Source organism: Halichoeres trimaculatus, unplaced genomic scaffold (assembly GCF_033239565.1).
Source record: "Halichoeres trimaculatus isolate MK-OKI-2021-1 unplaced genomic scaffold, fHalTri1.1 fHalTri1_scaffold_2, whole genome shotgun sequence".
Taxonomy (NCBI): domain Eukaryota; kingdom Metazoa; phylum Chordata; class Actinopteri; order Labriformes; family Labridae; genus Halichoeres; species Halichoeres trimaculatus.
In genome coordinates, this window is record NW_027437180.1 from 4,175,433 (window position 1) to 4,192,500 (window position 17,068).

The following is a 17,068-nucleotide window of genomic DNA, read 5'->3' on the forward strand; positions in this document are numbered from 1 at the left end:
CACTCTCAGTGTTTGCTGGTGAAAACAAATATAATAAAATAATGTAATCAACACTGGTGTCCGGGTATATGTGTCAGACCCCATGACACACATCAACAGTAAATGGGGCATTCTACTGAAAGTGTCCAAATTGCTGTCCCCTGACATACAAAAAAGGAAACAAAAATGTGTTCAATTATATATGGTTGTAAATGTCTTTTTTATAAAATATTAAAACAAAACATTAAATTGAGATAGAGATGAACTAAAAATATAAATAATAATGAAAAAAAACAAAACATTTTTTATTTTTAGGATAGGATATCCAAAAAAGAAAAAATAGGATACTATCCATCGGGAAGAGGCTGTCCCCTGGCCAGACCTCTAAAATTTAATTCATGTAAACAAAACCAAAAACACGTTTTATTTCATTTATTTATTTATTTTTGAAGTGTGGTTAAACAGATATGTGTGATTAACTCTAAAAATGAGTTTAAAGATTTAGATCTATTGTGGGAACAAAATTTAAATTGCTTTAAATATGCTAAAAAATATCGTTACCCAGATTTATGCCACAGTCGAAACACATCAGTTTGAATTTACTGTTGTTTTTAAGTCTGGATTATAGCCGCACCCCTAAATCTTAGAGAGGGAAGCACTCTGAAGTCCTGCACCTATTGGATGCATGGTTAATTGCTGATATCTATCATTTTATGACATCAAAGTTTGTTTTAATTTGGGTAAAAATCTTGGGATTTTTATCGACACATTGTGCTTTTCTGCGAGAACAAATCTTCAAATTATGCTTACTAGCCATGTGCTTGTGAGCATACTGTAGTAATTCAAAGAATTAGCTAAATATGTCACAACCCAAACAGTCATGATCCAAACATCTGATAATGTCTCAGTCATGACACAGTGGTTTGGGTTGTGACAAAATAGAATGATTAGTAGTTAAACCCCAACATTTTAAAATGTATGATCTGAATAATCATGTCAATACTCTCTTTGTTGCAAGTTAACATATCTAAGACAATAATTCATGTATTTAAAGTCCTGTTTCCTATTTGAAATTGTAGAGCTCAGAGAAAGATGGCAAAACAGAATGCAAAAAGTGGAACTAAAAGGTTGAGAGAATTCAGACAAAGAGTGAGGGATGACCCAGTGGAATATGACAGATATTTGAAAAGGGAAAGAGAAAGAAAAGTAGAAAGTCTATCAGTGTATCTGACAGGGAAAGAAGAAAGAAGAGACGAGAACAGAGGGAAAGACAGCAAAAACACAGTGATGTGAAGATAAGAAAAAAAGAGGTGGACAAGACTTTTTTCCAGGGCTTCTAGCCCAGCCACTTCTTCCAGTGACACCAGCAGCTAGGCCTGCAAAGAAAAGGAAAAGTTCGCACATGCACGAGCACAGAAAAATTTAAAGGCTAGATTAGAAGATTTTAGAGATGCAGTGCACAGGAGACACGTAGAAAAAGAGATTGCAGAGGTTAAGGAGTCTTCAAGCATAGATGATTCCCCCAAAACCAAATGAAAAATAGATACAAGTCTGCAAGCAACAAAGACAGACATGGAATCAGGGGTGTTCACTTAAACAGATTGTTGAGAAAATACAGACCTGTTTCTTGCTTTGAAAATAATGGTGGTGTCTCCCATCGCAAAATGGTGTGTGTCCATTCCACCTCACTGTAAAAATCGGTATTGCCTTTCAACTGGTGATTTCTCTTCAAATATTACACATGTTTATTGATAATTTAAAAAAAAGGGTTTGTGATTTTGTCACCACAGGCATGGCCAACATTTAAGGATCGCAACCTTGACAACTGGGTACAGGTCACAACCAAACAGTGTAGTCAGGACAGAAACAAGATGTGTTATGTAATAATAAAGCATAACGAGTTATAAACTCATTTATTAACATGCTGATTTGTTAGCTTTATGTTCTGTCTTGTGAAATATTAACTTTGAAAACAATTGGATAAAGATTAGACATTTTACATAGAAGTATTGCATTTCATTTCTGAAGAATTGTAACAAGTACATTTTTTAAAAGAAAATATTCATGTTTTTGGGTTGTGAAAAATGGCCCTAAAAATATAAAAAGGTTTATTGATAAACATAAGACAACATCAAGATTAACTGTCCTTAAGATGCGTGACCTTTAAATATGGTCAATATATATATATATATATATATATATATATATATATATATATATATATATATATATATGTGTGTGTGTGTGTATATATATATATATATATATATATATATATATATATATATATAGGGAGTAATATGGGAACTGAAACATACACAAATTACACGTGTGTAAAATGTAGAATTTACATTTTTGTAAATGTTTATTAATGTGCAGTGTCCCTCCGAAACAAAGGAAATGAATGAATAATACAATCAAAAGCCCCAATTCTGACACTTTAGGTAGGATGCACCATACACATAGCCTACCTGCAATCAAGGGTGAAAACACATTTTGGTCACGAGCTTTTAATAGTTGTAATGCAACCCTGAAAATTGACTCCCCTTCTATCTCTTATTGCAATGGACCCTTTTTTTTTTTTTTTTTGGTCCCTGCACTCATCAAGTGGTCTGAGCACGAGGCATTACTCCAGTACCATGTTGCAAGACACCACGGTGTAAACTGCCAAACACTTGGTGGATAACCGGAAGATAAAATTATTATGCTGTGCAGAGAATTCAGCTCAGTCGTAGTGGTGTGTGGCTCTTAAAAGAGCCTTTGGGTTGTTTGCAGTGTGGTGCGAGTCTTTACTTCTTGGCAGCCTTCTCGGTCTTCTTGGGCAGCAGGACAGCCTGGATGTTGGGCAGCACGCCGCCCTGAGCGATGGTCACTCCGCCCAGCAGCTTGTTGAGCTCCTCGTCGTTGCGCACAGCCAGCTGCAGGTGACGGGGGATGATACGGGTCTTCTTGTTGTCACGAGCGGCGTTTCCGGCCAACTCCAGGATCTCAGCGGTCAGGTACTCCAGCACAGCCGCCAGGTAGACGGGGGCACCGGCTCCAACACGCTGGGCATAATTTCCTTTACGCAGCAGTCTGTGGACACGACCCACGGGGAACTGGAGCCCGGCACGGGATGAACGGGTCTTGGCCTTAGCTCTGGCTTTGCCGCCGGTTTTGCCTCTGCCACTCATGATTAATCTTTCGTGAGCTTGGACTGAAAGCAGTGATATCCCCTTCGGCTCACAGTCCCCCTGATATAGGCTGAGAGCGCGCGCATTTCCCCGGCGCACCAACCAGTACAGAGGCTTGGAGCAGAGCAGCAGGGGGCGGCCCGAGCTCAGCTCCGCTCCAGCACGCTCTCCAATGAGCAGCGGAGCCTTAGCGGGGGCTCTGTCCCCCTCCTCTCCTCGAGCTGCGGGGCTGAGCTCCAGAAGCGGCCTCTCACCAATCCCCAGCCGGAGCTCTCAAGCAGCGTCACCGTTTCACAGCCGCTCCTCCGCTTTAAGAGCAGCAAGGCTCCTCTCTGCTCCACATATTTCTCCAAGTCAGAGAACGAAGACAGCATGGCAAGAACCAAGCAGACCGCTCGTAAATCCACCGGAGGCAAAGCCCCCAGGAAGCAGCTGGCCACCAAGGCTGCCCGGAAGAGCGCCCCGGCCACCGGCGGCGTCAAGAAGCCTCACCGTTACAGGCCCGGGACCGTGGCCCTCCGGGAGATCCGCCGCTACCAGAAATCCACCGAGCTGCTCATCCGCAAGCTGCCCTTCCAGCGCCTGGTCCGAGAAATCGCTCAGGACTTCAAGACCGACCTGCGCTTCCAGAGCTCTGCTGTCATGGCTCTGCAGGAGGCCAGCGAGGCTTACCTGGTGGGGCTGTTCGAGGACACCAACCTGTGCGCCATCCACGCCAAGAGAGTCACCATCATGCCCAAAGACATCCAGCTGGCCCGCCGCATCCGTGGAGAGAGAGCTTAGACTGTCTGCAGCTCTGAACAACAACACAAAGGCTCTTTTAAGAGCCACCACACCAACAAAAGAGCCGAATCCCGCAGAAGATGGAAATCAAAAGGAAGTCTTGAAAGATATTCAAAATGCAACAAAATTCATTTAATAATTTCGGCATCGTGAACAACTTTGTTCAACTAATAAGAACTCTAACCCATTGTCACTAAATGTTAAATCAAAGGTATTAACTCCAACGCTGAAGAAACAGTTAATACAGTTAAGGAGGCAGAAAAGAGCTCTCCACACGTCCTAAGCACCGCTCCACGAAACAGCCCAATGCTGCCACGCAGTGGTGCTTTGTAACTCCTGCAATGAGTCTTCAATTTTTAATTGAAAACGATGACTACAGCAGAAATGTTTCTTCAATAACTGAATTCTTTTATGCTCTAACGAGGTTTTGTCCAAGGAGCAGTAAATACTTTCTAAGCCACAGAAATAAATCCTGTGTTGACTTAACAAAGAGACCATCCTTCTTATGTGGCTCACACACCTGCTGTTGCTTTCACTGACTGTAGACTTCAAACTGTTGTAAAATTTCTAAGCAAGGAGTCAGATACACCATGAAATGTTTGCTTCAGTTTTGACTGGAGAAGGGATTCCTGTTTTATCTTAGCTGTTAAAACAGCTTCATGATGTTTGTGTTTCTCTCATTCATTTACATCACACAGTAAATCATGCATGGTGTTGAGTTGACATTAACAGCAGAAACCAGTGTTTTGTTACCTGTTTGTTTTTGTTATTTCCCTTTGTTCACAGAAAGTTTTCTCTTCACTCCCTCTGTGTCCTCTTCCTCTGGGAGTGTAACGTTGCTGTCGCTGTCTGAGGTGCTGAACAGCAACAGGTAAAACTGCTCTGTCAGTCATATTCAAGCTTTTCAAAGAGCCACCTCATTTCACCCCACGGCAAAGTTCATTTCTACTCTGTAACTATGTTTTCACTAAGTGTTTTTACACATTGACCTGCAGCAGGCCACCCACTGGATCTGTTAAACAACTATATTCTTGAATTACTCATACCCCAGCACAGTGATAAATGACTCATCAGATTTTTCTCTCCTCTTATCTATGTTAGTATTTCTTTAAATGATTTAAAAATGTGGGGGTTTTATGTCTCTTGAGCACTAATACACTTAAATGTATTCTTTGTTGATGAATTTTCTCCTTAACAAATCTGTAATTAATATATTTTCCTATGGTAAATGTTAATACACTTAAATGTGTATTAGAAAAAAAGAAAGCAGCAGGTCAGAAATGCTTTGGGCTGTATTACACCTCCTGCAGCAGAGCTCTTTGGCTCTTCTATGGTGAGCGCTTCACAGTGGAAAATGTTTATTCCCTTCATTATAAATATGTGGTTGAAGAAACTTGGACAGATTGCACTGTTGTGAAGAAGATACAGAGTGACATATTTCAGTGGGAACAGGACTAATAAGATGCTATTTTCTAGGTGAGGCTATGAGCAAAAGAGAAAAGGTGTGTATCATTTGCTGAACGATTATGTTTCTCCTGTAAGAGCCCCTGTATTCAGTGTGTGCTGTAACAGGTTGGCCTAGTAGAGTGAGCTCTTTGTCGTGTTTGATGATTTTCATGATGCACCTTGTGTTCACCTGGTCAAGGCTGAGTAAATGTTTTAGTGAGGATGTCATCATTCTTTTTACACAGATAACGTTTCATTAATTGGATTGGAATGAATAGCCCCCTTTCATTTTAGCACCACACAGAGAGCTGAGATCATTTTTTTAGAAGTTTAACCCCGCCTCATTACCCACTTTACAAAGAAGTGCTCAATACGTCATACTTAAGTCAATAGTAAATAAAGGAACTTTTACTTCAGCTGGAGTACAGTCACAGAGCTACTTCTACACCCACTCTTAAACTTGAAGAGATTATCTGTCCACAGTCTTCACAAACTCTGTAGGAACACACACTGAGTGTATCTGTGTGAGAGACTGCCTACAGCCTGATCACATACTGGATTTGACTTGTTGATTGTAAAAATCAAACTGATAGAGGATGCAATTTTGACTTTTGTTTTTGCAAAGGTCTCATACACTGAACTCTTTCAGCATATATCTCTGTTATTTTTTTTTTTTAATTGGGTTAAAGTCAGACAGTGTGAAGATGAACTCAGCGAGTCTGGACTGCATGTGAAAGATCAGAGTGCTGGAAAAAAAGTATATATATATATATATATATATATATATATATATATATATATATATATATATATATATATATATATATATATATATATATATATATATATTAGGGATGCACGATATTGGATTTTTGCCGATATATCGAAACCCCTTTTGGCCGATACCGATAATCACAAGTTTGTTTGTTTTTTTCATTGTAAAGAAAGCTTAGTCTATCCTGTACTGGAATTTATATGTTACTCTTATTGTGACAGTCTTATTCGTTTAAGAGACACACATCAAACAAGACAAAATACATTTGATTTTACCATAAATAAGAAATGTATTTTTGTTTATTGTTTTTTCAAACTCAAGACATTCAGTATTGAAATACAGAAAAATAGTTTCTTTAGACCACATGAACTTTAAAAGTACAAAGCATTTTCAAACGCAACCAAGTTGCATTTGATTATTTTAGAGCTACTGTAACAACCTGGTGACAGACACAGAGCTCTGCAGTACAAATAAATGAAGTGCTACATTTTATTTAAGGAGCTTATTTTTAAGATGGAAAATAGTAATAATCCTAACTGAATAGCACCTTATCGGCAGAAATTTTCATATCTGCCGATACCGATAAAAGTGTTTTTAAGCTTTTATCAGCCGATACCGATATTGTGCCGATAATATCGTGCATCCCTAATATAGATAGATGGATAGATAGCTATATATACTTATATATATATATATATATATATATATATATATATATATATATATATATATATATATATATATATAGATAGATAGATAGATAGATAGATGGGTAGATAGATATACACTCGACAAGACTATAAATGCAACACTTTTGTTTTTGCCCTCATTCATTTTTCATGAGATGGACTCAAAGATGTTAAATTCATTCCAGATAAAAAAATATTACCACTTCCTTTAAATGTTGTTCACAAATCTGTCAAAATTTTTGATAGTGAGCACTACTGCTCTGCTGAGAGAATCCATCCCACCTCACAGGTGTGCCACATCAAGATGCTGATCTGACATCATGATTAGTGCACAGGTGTACCTTTTACTGTCCACAATAAAAGGCAACTCTGAAATGTGCAGTTTTGCCTCACAGCAAAATGCCACAGATGTCGCAAGTATTAAGGGAGCGTGCAATTGGCATGCTGACAGCAGGAACGTCAACCACATCTGTTGCTCGTGCATTGAATGTTCATTTCTTCACCATAAACTGTCTCCAAAGGCGTTTCAGAGAATATGGCAGTACATCCAACCGGCCTCACAACTGCAGACCAGGTGGGCAAATGCTCACATTTGATGGCGTCTGGCACGTTGGAGAGGCGTTCTCTTCACAGATGAATCTTGGTTTACATTGCTCAGGGCAGATAGCAGACGGCGTGTGTGGCCTTGTGTGGGTGAGCGCTTTGCTGATGTCAATGTTGTAGTGTTGTAGATCGAGTGGCCCATGGTGGTGGTGGGGTTATGGTAAGTGCAGGCATCTGTTATGGACGAAGAACACAGGTGCATTTTATTGATGGCATTTTGAATGCACAGAGATACCATGATGAGGCCGAAGGCCCATTGTTGTGTTATACATCCATGAACATCACCTCGTGTTTCAGCAAGATAACAACAGCCCCATATTGCAAGGATCTATACACAATTCCTGGAATACTCACCGTACATGTCACCCATTGAGCATGTCTGGGATGTGCTTGTCCGGCGTATACGACAGCGTGTACCAATTCCCACTAATATCCAGCAACTTGGCACAGCCATTGAAGAGGAGTGGACCAACAGTCCACAGGCCACAGTTGACAATCTGATAAACTCTATGTGAAGAAGATGTGTTGCACTGCATGAGGCAAATGGTGGTCACACCAGATACTGACTGGTCCTGAGTCCAATAAAGCAAAAAAAAAAAGAAAGAAAATACACATTTCAGAGTGGCCTTTTATTGTGGACAGTATAAAGCAGTGTTACCCAACCCTGGTCCTGGAGGACCCCTGCCCTGCATGTTTTAGATGTTACCCCACTCCAGCACACCTGGTTCAAATGAATGGCTCGTTATCAGGCTCAAGCAGAGCTTGATGACAAGCTGATCATTTGAATGACTGACTGAATGAATGAATAAATGAATAAATACAGGATTAAGGATTGCATCTAATGTTGTTATAACCCGTAATGGTTTGTTCAGTGCCGTACTAGTGGGGAAACTAAACCACATCAGTACATTTTGTTCTAAAAGACATGACAATGTTCTCCCTACCAATTTTTTTGACTTTTAAACATGTTCTTTGAGCTTTTCTGTGTGTGAACACCTGCAGCTGAAGAAAACACCGGGTGTCCTACAAATTATGACTGATAAAATAGAAATCAATCCACCGCAGGTAAGGTCATTAACAACAACAGTTGTGACAATGCAGGTCCCAGATATAAAGTCCTTATCTCCAGCTCTGTGGACAGCTCAGCAGATGGCGCTGATCCGCGGAGGAGCTTTCAGCCGCCATCGAAATCAAGGAAGAAGAAAACATGCACCCTGTCTTCTTTCAAGTTCTCAGCTAACATTTAAATCACTGTGACTTGTAAAATTGAAACCCATTCGACTTTGCAATGGACTGCAGCAATCATGAGTGGAAGAGGAAAGGGAGGAAAAAGTGTTTAATGTCATTAATTCCCCTCTCCTCTTTCTACTTTTTGCTTCAATGGCACCTTCACGTCCTGCTCCTTATGCTTCCAGATTTGGAAGTTTATGGGTGAGACTGAAATATGTTGGTGATGGAGAAGTTCGCACCAGAGATTATGTTGCTGAAGAACTTTTATTCAAAACAACATGGATCAGTGCTCAAGATATTTATTCTTTCATCGTTCTGCCGAACAAAAGAGACTTTGAGCTCATTTTCTGTGAAGAGGCTCCTCTTCGGCACTTCCTGGAAATAGTTTCCACCAAAAGGAATGATCCTCTGTGGAAGAAGTGGGAGATCGAGTCAGCTCTAGAGTTGGATGTGACACATATCGTGGTCAAATTCTGGACTGGCAAAATCCCCGACCCTGACATCGAGATCTACCTGAAAAGGTATTGTGAAATCCTTCAGCCCCCGTCCAAACCCGTTGATAAATATGGGATTTGGTACGGAGTAAGGAAGTACAAAGTGAAGTTCCACAAAGACAGTAGTGGACATCCTGTGCAGATCCCCAACTCCATTTCACTGGGTCCCTACAACGGCCGAGTGATCTACAGTGGCCAAGTGGCCAAGTGTTTCATCTGCCAGTCCTCAGACCATCAAGTCAAAGACTGCCCCACTGTGAAGTGTTGGCGCTGTGGTCAGCTGGGCCACAAGGCCAAATCCTGCTGGGGAGAAAGCGAGTGTTCTCTCTGTGGACAGAGAGGACACACTTTCTTTTCCTGTCCCCTGTCATACGCAAACAAAGCTCGGAGAGCCAACAGTTCAAGAGTCCCAAACACGACTCCTGTCCCCTCACAGCCTCCACCTCCAAATCCCCAGCCTCCTCCAACCCCCCAGCCTGCTCCTGAGGAAGAAGCTGCTCCTCTCCTGTCCGTCCAGCCCTCAGAAGACCTGCAGCCCCATCTGGATCCCGAGCAGGTTCCAGACCAGGTCCCTCCTCTCCAGCAGCAAGACAGCCAGCGGGGTGCAGAGGAGCTCCCAGCTACAGAGCTGCTGGCGGAGGATGAGGTTTCTGAGCCACACGGAGTCCCCACTCCTCCTCCAGCTCCCCCCGTGGAAAACATCAGGCACGAGGAAGGAGAAGCCGATGGAGCTGGTGTGGCGGTCGATAACATCGGAGATGGAGACAGTGAGGCTGAGGATATCAGTGATAGCGGTGAAGAGGTTTCTGACAGCGACGGAGAATCCCCGGAGCACTACAAGAGCGCCAGCGAGAGCGAAACTTCCTGTTTTTCTCCTGCCCATGGAGGACCACAGACCAGCTCCCCTCTGACCTCCCTGGGAGAACTGGAGGTGTTGAGCCTCCCGTCGTCCTCCAGCTCAGCTTCGTCCTCTCCCCCGGATCCTGTCCCAGTTAGAAGAAAGAAGCGCCCGGCCTCTGCTGCAGATCATGGGAGAGAGAAACGATCTGATCAAAAATTAAGTCCTAAATAACTTCCCCTTGTTTCTTCTTCTCTATGAGTCTCATCCATGTCGGCTCTTGGAATCTGAGAGGAATACAATCCTCTCAGTTTCGGAATGAAAAGCTGAACTATCTGTTAAACACGGACTTTGATGTGCTGTGCTTACAAGAGCTCAGACTTAAAAGTAACACCGATGTAGTTGATGTGTATAGTCGTTGGTCTAAAGGGACCAGTATAACATCCATAGGAGAAAGTAGTGCTGATGGTGTTGGTATCTTCTTTAAAGATCATAATATCAATATAACCAAACGTAGAGATATTATCCCTGGCAGACTTTTAATGATTGACTGCTTCTATAGGAATCAAAAATTCCGCATCATTAATGTTTACACTGCACCTGACAGAGCAAGCAAGATGCAGTTATTTAAAAAACTAAGAGAAATCATTCATGTTGGGTTTAATATTATCTTATGTGGAGATTTCAACACTATTACAGAGAAAAATGATAGAATTGCCTCCACTCCTTTTACCATGTCAAGGGAAGGCAAATTATTGTCTGATATTTGTAATGATGCTTCTCTAAATGATATTTATAGAGTCTTAAATCCACAAGAAATCAGCTTCACCCGTTTTGATGGGAAAACGAAAACTAGAATTGATCGTATTTATTTATCTACGCAGATGAAAGCATTGAAATATGAAACTCTTCTCAACAATCACTCAGATCATCTCATAGTTAAAGCTTCTGTCATGTGCTGTGATAAAGATGTGAAGGGATTTTGGAAACTTAAAATTAATTGTTTAAAAAATGTCGAACTAGTTAATGAATTAAAGGACGAGATAAGAAAAGTTTTAGATTTAAAAGTGTTTGTAAAGTCTGATGTTGAACTGTGGGGGCTGTTGAAAAACAGGGTGATGAACTTCTTTAAATTTAAATGCCGTGAATTAAAAAGAATAAGAAACTTAGAGTATAATGATAAAGTGAAAAGGTATGTTGAATTAAAGTGTAATAAAAATAGAAGTGAAATAGAAGAAAATGAAATGAATGAACTGAAAAGTCAGATTGATGAGATTAATAACGAATTATTATTTAATATACAGAAGGTGAGCGGCAATGACCACAGAGGAAATGTGTCTTATTCTATCTCTGCCGGTCAGAAGAGGAGGAAAAGTAACTTTATAAAATGTGTTAAAGATCTCACAGGTAGATTATGTTTTGATGAAGAGGAGAAAAGACGTGCTGTAGTAGAAAGCTGCTCTCTTATGTACGGGTGCTTAGCTTCTGACGCTGACGTCATCAGCTCCTTTGTTGATGTCATCAAACCGTATGACCCCTCCTTCTTTTCCTCACTGTTAGGTGACGTTAGGAAAGATGAAGTCATCACAGCAATTAACCAGTTAAATCTGGGTAAATGTCCGGGTCCCGACGGCCTGCCCCCTGAGTTTTATAAACTGGTCGGTGATGATGTCATTAACCTCTTAGTTTCAGTCTTTAACTCTGGTTTTAAGGATGGTTTCCTGGGTGATACCTTTTATCATGGTGTTATGTCTTTATTATATAAAAAAGGTGATGATTGTGATATAGATAACTACAGACCAATTACAATAATGAACAGTGATTATAAAATATTAGCTAAAATAATAATGAATAGACTAAATGATGTCTTAGATATTATAATAGAACAAGAACAAACATGTGCAATCAAAGGCCGTCTAATGTGGGACAACCTCAGCTGTCTAAGAGAAATTATTTATGGTAGTAAAACTGATTTTTATGTGCTGGGGTTAGACCAGAAAAAAGCCTTTGATTATTTATCACATGAATATTTATGGTCTGTTTTGAGAGCATACGGTTTTCCCTGTGAGTTTGTTAAAATGATTCAATTGTTGTATAAAAAATGTACTGTACAGGTAAATATAAACGGTGTTTTAACTGAACCTTTTCAAGTACTTCGTGGAGTGAAGCAGGGCTGTCCTCTCAGCGCTGCGCTCTATGTGATCGCCATGAGTCCTCTCATTAAAAGAATAAACAGTGACGATGGCATTAAAGGTGCTCTGATTGGAGACTCTTTCAGAGTGGCTGCTTTGGCCTACGCTGATGATGTCACTGTCGTCATCAGAAACCAGACAGAGATGGACATTTTAAATTCTCACCTTGCTCTTTATGAAGAGGCATCAGGTGCAAAATTAAATCAAAATAAATCTGAAGCAGTGTGGATAGGTAAGACTCAGAACTAAACACATATAAATACACAGGTAAAAGATGAAATTAAAGTACTTGGTGTTTGGTTAAATGGTAAGGACTGCTGTCAACTTAACTGGTCTAAAAAGATAAATGAAATTAAAGAAGAGGTTCAGAAATGGGAAAATAAAAACACCTTTTATAATTCCCGTATTAATATCATAAAAACTCACATTATATCAAAGCTTCTCTTTTTATCCACCGTTTTCCCTCCAACATCAAAAACTATCATAACTCTGAACAAATTATGTGTGAAACATGTTTGGGGCACTAATAGAGAAGTCACCAAAAGAAATATCTTGTTCAAAAGCAAAACAAACGGAGGCCTGGGGGCTCCTGACCTCAGCACGGTCCTCATGATCCCCTTCATTAAAAATGTTTTTAACGCTCTCAGCAGGGGAGCCAGCTGGGCAGTAACAAATAAAACTCTCTGGACCAAACTGAAAGGAGGAGCGAGGTCACGTGTCCCATACTACAAACTCCTGTTTGGTGACTTCACTACATCTTACAACCGTTTACAAATAAACTGGACAACTACCTCATCTAAACAAATCTATAACACTGTTAATGAGCATAAAAACAGAGGACTGGTGCCCTACAAACATACAAGAGAAACTGAGTTTCCACAAATAATCAAAAATGTCAATGATAAAGTGTTAACTGAAAAACTGAAAGATGTAGTGTGGCTGATCAGTGTCAACAGACTTCCTGTTAGAGCAGTGGTTCAGTGGAGTTGTTTTGTAACAACAAAAAAGTGTCCGATGCCCTCATGTAACGAGGATGAAACTATTCAACACCTGCTCCTGGACTGTTTCAGAACCAAAGATATCAGACAAAAAATGACCGGGATTGGATTCAACATCAGCATCAACGAACAGTCAGTCATGTATGGACTCTTTCAGGAAACACTTACAGACAACACCCGGAGACTGTTCTGGCTCATCATGTCCATCACAAACACTCACATCTTGAAAACCCGTGCTAAAACTGTCATTCACCAATCTGTCATCACAAGTGATGCAGTTTTTAAGAACATTAAAACTGATCTGAGGAAGAGGAAATCTATAGATTTGAAGAGGGGAAGTCCTTTACCCTGGGACATCCTAAACCTTTGACTTTGTATCTCTCTCTTGTGCTTCACTTATTGTCTTTTTATTCATTTTTTTTATTTTTATTTTTTTATTCGTTTTACTGATGCAATTTTCAATGTTTCTCTTTTGTATTTTGCCTTTGAGTATTAAATAAAGATTTTTTTTTTTTTAATTAAAAAAAAAAAGTAACAGAGGTCATCAGCAAACTGTGAGACTTTGGCTATGGTGGGTGGAGGGTAATAGATGTCAGAGATGTAGATGAGGAAGAGAAGGGGACTGAGGACGGAACCTTGAGGAACGCCAGCTTGTGGTCTGAAGGGGGTTGAAATGGAGGTGGAGATTTTGACCTTTATTTGCCTGTTATTGAGGAAGCTTGAAATGATGGATTGAGTGGGTTTGGGGAGTTTGAGGTTATTGTCGAGTAGTCTGTAAATAAGTCCATTATGCCATACCTTATCAAATGCTTTTTCAATGTCAAAGAATATTGCCAGGGTTATTTGTTTTTTGTTGAGATTGCAGTAGATGTCCTCTGATAAGCGGAGAATGTTGTCTGTAGTAGTTCTGTTTTTCCTGAATCCAGCTTGATGTAGAGCAATGAGTCCGATAGAGTCTATGTGGCTGGAGAGACGTGAAGTGAGGATGCGTTCGAACAGTTTGCCTAAATGGCTAAGGAGGCTGATGGGGCGGTAGCTGTTGGGGTTATGGGGATCTTTTCCTGTTTTATGAATCATGGTAATGACTGCTGATTTCCAAGGTGAAGGGAAATGTCCGGTGGCGAGGCAGGTGGTAAGGGGGGTTGTCCAAGGTGCTGAAGGAAGGGAACAGGGGCTTCTTTAATCATTATAGTGTGGATGTTGTCTTCTCCGGGGGCTTTATTTCTCATTTTCTTAATGTGTTGTTGTATTTCTTTGGTTGTGACTGGGTTTGTGAGGGGGTGAGGCTCTGTTGTGGGGTGGATTATTAGGGTTTGTCTGCTGTTGTGCTTTGTTATTTCTGTGTCGACGTGATTTTTCCAGTTGTCATCAAAGTTTGGGTGGTCTGGGCAGGTGTGAATGGATTCCAGATGGTTCCTGAAAAGTGACGCTTTGTCTTTATTGTCGGTGATGATGATTCCTGCTGATTTGAGGGGGGGTGTATTGTTGTTGTTTTCGGTGTTGCCATTCAGAGATTTGATTTTTTGCCAGAATGTCCGGGGGTTTGTGTCTTGGTCCAGACGACGGTAGAAAGTGTTCCAGATTTTTTGACGGTGGATACTGAGTTGTGATTTAATGGTTGTTTGGAGGCGGTTTATTTCTGTTTTGGTTTGAGGTGATCGTGTTCGGATGTATTCCCTGTGGAGTTTTCGTCTTTGTCTGATGAGGTGGAGGAGGTGGGGGGGGTAGGGACTGTGTTGGGGGTTTTGCAGAATTTTGGGGTATAGTTTCTTCTCTGGCCTGTTTTAATAAGTTCCCTAGCAAGGTGGCTTGTTGATCCAAACTTTGGGGTGTGGGAGAGGTAGATATTTGGTTGATGTTCTTCAGTTTGTTTTCTATGGTTTGTCTGTAGATGTCCCAGTTGGCTACCCTATAGTTATATTGCTTAGTTGTGAATGGTTGGAGTTGAAAGGAGAAGGTGGTCAGGACAGGAAGGTGGTCGCTTGAAAGGTGGTTAGTAGTGGTGAAGCTGTGAAGTCTTGTAGCAAGGTCAGGGGTGCAGATAATAAGGTCCAAGATGTCTGTATTGCCGGTCTGTGGAGAGATGTAGGTTGGTTCATTTGTATTGATTATTGATAAGTTGGTGTCCTGGAGGATGTTCTATATATGTTTTATATATATATATATATGCAGGCTGCCCCCTGAGTTTTGTACCCTGGTCAGGGATGACGCCATCAATCATTTAGTTTAAGTTTTTAACTCGCTTTCATGGAAATTATGTTACACACATAACTTTTCTCCCCACAAACCTTTAACTTAGAATAAAAGAGATTTATCATTGGCTAAAAAAATCTAAAATTGGTTGATAAAGATATCTTATACATTTGTGATCTTTTTGATTTTAATGGTCAGCTATTTAATGATGAACAATTCCTTTACGTTAAGTCATTTACCTTTACATACAAAGATTTTAACTCTCTAATGACGGCTGTTCCCAAAGGATTGATTCACCTCATTAACATTAATTTACAATTCCAAGACTTACTGTGAAAAAAACCTACGTTAACAATTAACTGTATTGATTTCAAAAATAATAAGTGTAATAATAAACACATATGCAATGTCTTTTCTGCATAAAGGTGGATAAGTCTCAGGCTGTCCTGCTGTCCAAGAAGACCGAGAAGCCCGCCAAGAAGTAAAGTCTCATACCAGACTCTTAACAACACAAAGGCTCTTTTAAGAGCCACCCACTCCCACTGAAGAGACAATTTCCTATCATGAGTACCATGGAGAAAGCTATTGTTAGCAAAATAGGAGTCATGGTACCCCTTGAAAGGTACATAATATGGTCGTTAATCATCTATCCCGTAGGTTAAAGACACTCGAGCAATAGTGCGTTGATCATTGAAGTGTTCAGCTGCAATCCCCGATCGTATGCTCATGTAAGCCAGCCATAAAACAAAGTTTTTGTGTGTGAGGGAGGGAGAAGTTTCGACGAGTGGAAGTGAATAGCTCGTCATTACGCACAGAGATGACTGGGAAAGAATGATTTATCTTGGACAAATGTCAAAATGTTAGTTGCAGACCGAAAATAACATTAAGAAGAGTATTGACTACAATTTATAACATTCATGGGGCATTCTACCGAAAGTGTCCAAATTGCTATTCCCTGACATCAAAAGAACAAACAAAATGTGTTCCGTCATATATGGTTGCAAAGGTCTTTTTGTAAACTATTTAAACAAAAAAAAAAAATGGGACAGAGATAACCAAAAAATATATTTAAAAAAAAATCTTTATTTTTTATTTAGGATAGGCCTACTTTCTATTGAGCTGTCCCTTGACCAGATCTCTAAAATTCAAGTCATGTAAACAACATCAAATTTTTTTTTAGATTATTTTTTAAAAATGTGGTTTAACCCCCAGAACAACAATAATTTTCTACACGTAAGTAATGGACAAAACGTCTGCCCTCAAAATTAAGCTTTAAAACAATATTGAATTGATACTTTTTTAAGCTTTCACTGCATTAAATCTTTAAAACAACTTCAGACCTATCTAAAAACATTACATAACTTTTAACTTTCCTGAGCTCCTGCAGGAACAGACGCCTCTTGGAGAGCTTCCTTCTGTTCCAGGAGGGTTGAATAGATGTGAAGAAGATGAAAGCATTAAAGCAGGAGACGTCAACCATGTGGAAGAACAGGCTCACAGGCCAGCGGCATGTCTTCCTGCGGCAGGAGTATGTCCCACATGCAAAAGGTTAAAAAAAAGGGAAAAGCAATAAATAAATAAATGTGAACATGTTTTTACACATCCTGATTAAAAAATACAGAAATAAATAAAGAAAACAGTTTATTGCTATATCACACAATAACATGAAATGAGT

At 40.1% G+C, this 17,068-nt stretch overlaps 3 protein-coding genes across 3 annotated transcripts in view; 1 reads left to right on the forward strand and 2 right to left on the reverse strand.

The window, feature by feature from the left end:
- Window positions 1–17,068, reverse strand: part of LOC141810945 (NLR family CARD domain-containing protein 3-like) — a 482,659-nt gene that overhangs the window by 246,620 nt on the left and 218,971 nt on the right. The gene's annotated exons all lie outside the window — the stretch shown is intronic.
- LOC141806507 (histone H2A) lies at window positions 2,769–3,152 on the reverse strand. The gene has a single exon (XM_074692081.1). It carries the CDS (start codon window positions 3,150–3,152, stop codon window positions 2,769–2,771), a length of 384 nt encoding a protein of 127 aa, XP_074548182.1.
- Window positions 3,525–3,935, forward strand: LOC141806282 (histone H3). The gene has a single exon (XM_074691706.1). The coding sequence runs from the start codon at window positions 3,525–3,527 to the stop codon at window positions 3,933–3,935; it is 411 nt and encodes a 136-aa protein (XP_074547807.1).